The 3,142-nt window shown below is 47.2% G+C and overlaps 1 protein-coding gene across 7 annotated transcripts in view; it reads left to right on the forward strand.

Annotated features, from left to right (window-relative positions):
* Window positions 1–454: 454 nt before the first annotated feature.
* Window positions 455–3,142, forward strand: part of LOC103393382 (RNA binding protein fox-1 homolog 2-like) — a 42,755-nt gene continuing 40,067 nt past the window's right edge. For 5 of the 7 annotated variants that reach the window (XR_003052403.1, XR_003052402.1, XM_008330332.3 and 2 more), the window contains exon 1: window positions 456–1,578. Coding sequence is in view for 5 of the 7 variants with exons in the window: in XM_008330332.3 (XP_008328554.1) it covers window positions 1,324–1,578 (255 nt within the window). In the remaining 2 variants the exon portion in view is untranslated. Of the gene's footprint in view, window positions 1,579–3,142 lie in introns of all 7 variants that reach the window. The other 2 variants (XM_025064346.1, XM_008330334.3) reach the window with 1 other exon arrangement.

A 3,142-nucleotide genomic window follows, 5' to 3' on the forward strand; every position in this document is an offset into this window, starting at 1 on the left:
TTTACAAAGCCTTTACAATCTTCAATCATTAATTTAAGTGTTTTTTTTGCATTTTCGGTTTATTTATTTTGTTTGCTGTCAGTGCAGTTAAATACTTTATTTGTGTTGTTCCAGTTGTTTATTTTCATTACATTTGTATTGGTCATTTTCAGTCTGAAACAAATGTCTAAAAATAAAACATGCCAAATGCCATTCCTGACAGTACAAATAAAATACAAAAAAATCATCATCTAAAAAGAGAATGTTAATATAATATGACAATTGGAAATGTAAATACATTAGCATTGTCTTTTCATTTGTTCCTATTAATTCCTTCTATGTTTCTTTCCATATGTATCGGGTGATTTACATGTAAAATCTTTCGAATGTTTGAAATTTAAAGTGTTATTTTTAATTGGTCTTGGACGGGTGAGCGACGATGGGGGAGGGAGGGGGGGCAGCTGTGTGGTTGCTAGTGGGGGCGGATTAGGGGGAGAAGACGAAGAAGAAGAAGAAGAAGGAAAAGGGAACCACAATCGGAGCGCAGACCTCAGACCAGCTCGTCTCATCTCACCAACGCGGCGGCCCACTCACAGAACTGACCGCAGATCAGCGCTTCCTCCAATACCACGACTTTACACGAGCCGGGAGTGAGAGGAAGCGGTGTTTGTCCGCAGCCGAAGACGCTTCCAGCAGCAGCGGCAGAGCACGGCGAGGGAACGGACGGACGAAAACAGGAGAAGCCACTGGAAACAGAGACAGAGGGAGGCTGGTAGGAACGAGAGAGAGAGAGAGGACAGCTTTTACGCAGACTCTACGGTTAACCTTAACAAAGAGAGAGCGGCTGCCGAAAAGCGGAGAAAAGGAGTGTTAACGCGAATTAACGCGAAGCCAATTATTTCCAACATTTTCTATTATTGGCTGCGGGAGGAGTGCTTCTCCCGGAGCCACATTTATAGGCAGAGCTAGCGGAATGTAATGCTAACGAGGCAGCTAGTGTTAGCAGGCTAATTAGCTCGTTAGGCATCCAGGAGTCGGACAGTGATCTTTATTTTTTATATAGGTCACCGTTCAGCGTGGCTTCACTTTTAGGGGAAAACACCGAGGTCGGTGTGTTGAGTGTAGGAACCTTACGCGGTCACAATGATGTGCCTGGAATAGCTAAGGCTAAGTTAGACAACAAAACTGTATTAATGTAAATCTATTCAATATTTTCTACGTCTTCGCGTAAAGCCACATCCATTGTTAATAAAGCGCCGTGGACAAACAGAAGGGGGAGAAAGAAAAAAACAAAACAACAACTATATCCAAGAGACTTTTGACTGGAGACTGGTCTGCCGTCCAATGTTAATGTCGACCGACGTCGCATCTATAATGTTACCCGTTAGTCGGGGAATAATGGACCGGGAAAGAGACATTGACACAGCGGCCGGACCCCTCGCGAACGCGCCCGGGGGTCCAGCAGCTGTCCGCGGGATGAAGCGCGGAGACCCAGAGCCTGACGCTCAGACAGCCGCTGCCTTGACTGATTTACCCGGGGCGGAGTGCAAGAGACCCAGGATAGACGGCACCGGGACTGTTGTTGGTGACATTGGGCAGGTAGGAATGAAATGTAAACACACACACACACACACACTTCCATGGACATTTACACCACAGCGGCACAGCTTTGTCTATTTTTAGTTTTTTTATTTTTTATTTATTTATCTCAGTTTTTAATGAGTATCAGCCTCTTTCTTTCAACCCCCTCACCATGAAGCTTTTGTTCCTCAGCATCAGCAGGGATGATGATGATGGTGATGATGATGTTTTGATAGGGTTCCTCTCTCTCTCTCTGTCTCCACCTCTATCTCTCATCAACAACATAATCATGCATCATTGCAGCAAAGGGTGAACTCTGTCACCTTGACTCAATATATGATTCCCGTCTTATGAACCAGACCAACAAGAAAAAAGAAAAAAAAGTTGGTGATTCATTGTGTGTCTCTGTGCTAACTGCTGCTGCTGCTGCTCCTGGAGCTGTTCTCTGAGCCAGCATGACAAAGCCAGACAAAGGTAATATGATACAGACTCCATTGCTATGACAGACAGCAGCACAGCTAAGATCAGACTCATTCATCATTCGTCTGCGTGCCTTCCACAAAGTAAACCCGGTGCTTTTTTTGTCACATGTTGGGAGGCACGCTGTGTCCTTTTTCCCCTTATCTTCTTCTTCTTTTTTAATTAAATTGAATTGAACGTTTCCTCCGAGCGCTGATTAAAAAGAAATCGCATCGGGGTCAACACATTAAAACCCTTCACACACCGTGCATCTGTCATCAATCGCTCTCGTACCTCGCACCCTCCTCACCCCCTTCAAATTGGGGCTAGGTGTTAAGAGAGAGAGGCAGACGACGATTGGGGGAGGGGTCACCCACGGAGGAAGACAAAGAACAGAGCCTTTTGGTGTAGGCTCAAGGAGCGAGGGGGCTCAGGGGGCCCTCTCTCCGACACGGGTCTCCCCGTGTTTTCATGACTCCACTGCTGAGGCAGCAAAGCAGCGACGGCCATCACTGTCTGTACCAGACCCACATGCCTATATTACATTAAATCAGGTCATAACTGAGGCATGGGGTGCACCCCGCTCACTTTCTCTCCTTGGATTTGTTATTGCTTTTTTTTCTTCTCTCCCTCCCCCTCTCGCTCTCGCTCTCTCTCTCTCTCTCTCCGTTTCTCTCCTGTAAAGCACATGCCCTGCACATTCTTTTTTTTATTTGATCTAATATTCCGTCCCGTGCCCATTTTGCAATAGCACAGAGAGAAAAACATTTTTGTTTTTTAGCTGAGGTGTGCTGTTTTAGCAACACTAATGGCAGTTGAAGGGCAGCGAGACCGGGTCTGAGGTCATCCGCAGGTAATTGAATCGCACAGAACTTGTATGGTCCTTTGTATGGCTGCGTAGCTTCAATGACAAACATTGAACCCCGTGTAATGCTGTGTTTCTGTGCGACGACGACGGATGTCGACGAGGGTGAAACGTTATAGTCCGTCGGCTGAGATGATGTGACTATGGGCTGCCTGGCGTGGGCAGGAGTCTTGCTGGCCATCAGTCGTATCGATCGACGGCACTGGTGGGGGGGGGGGGTGGGGGGGGGGGGGGGGGGGGGGGGTGGGGGGGGGGGCG

This window comes from Cynoglossus semilaevis, chromosome 17, assembly GCF_000523025.1.
Source record: "Cynoglossus semilaevis isolate Cse_v1.0 chromosome 17, Cse_v1.0, whole genome shotgun sequence".
Classification (NCBI taxonomy): Eukaryota; Metazoa; Chordata; class Actinopteri; order Pleuronectiformes; family Cynoglossidae; genus Cynoglossus; species Cynoglossus semilaevis.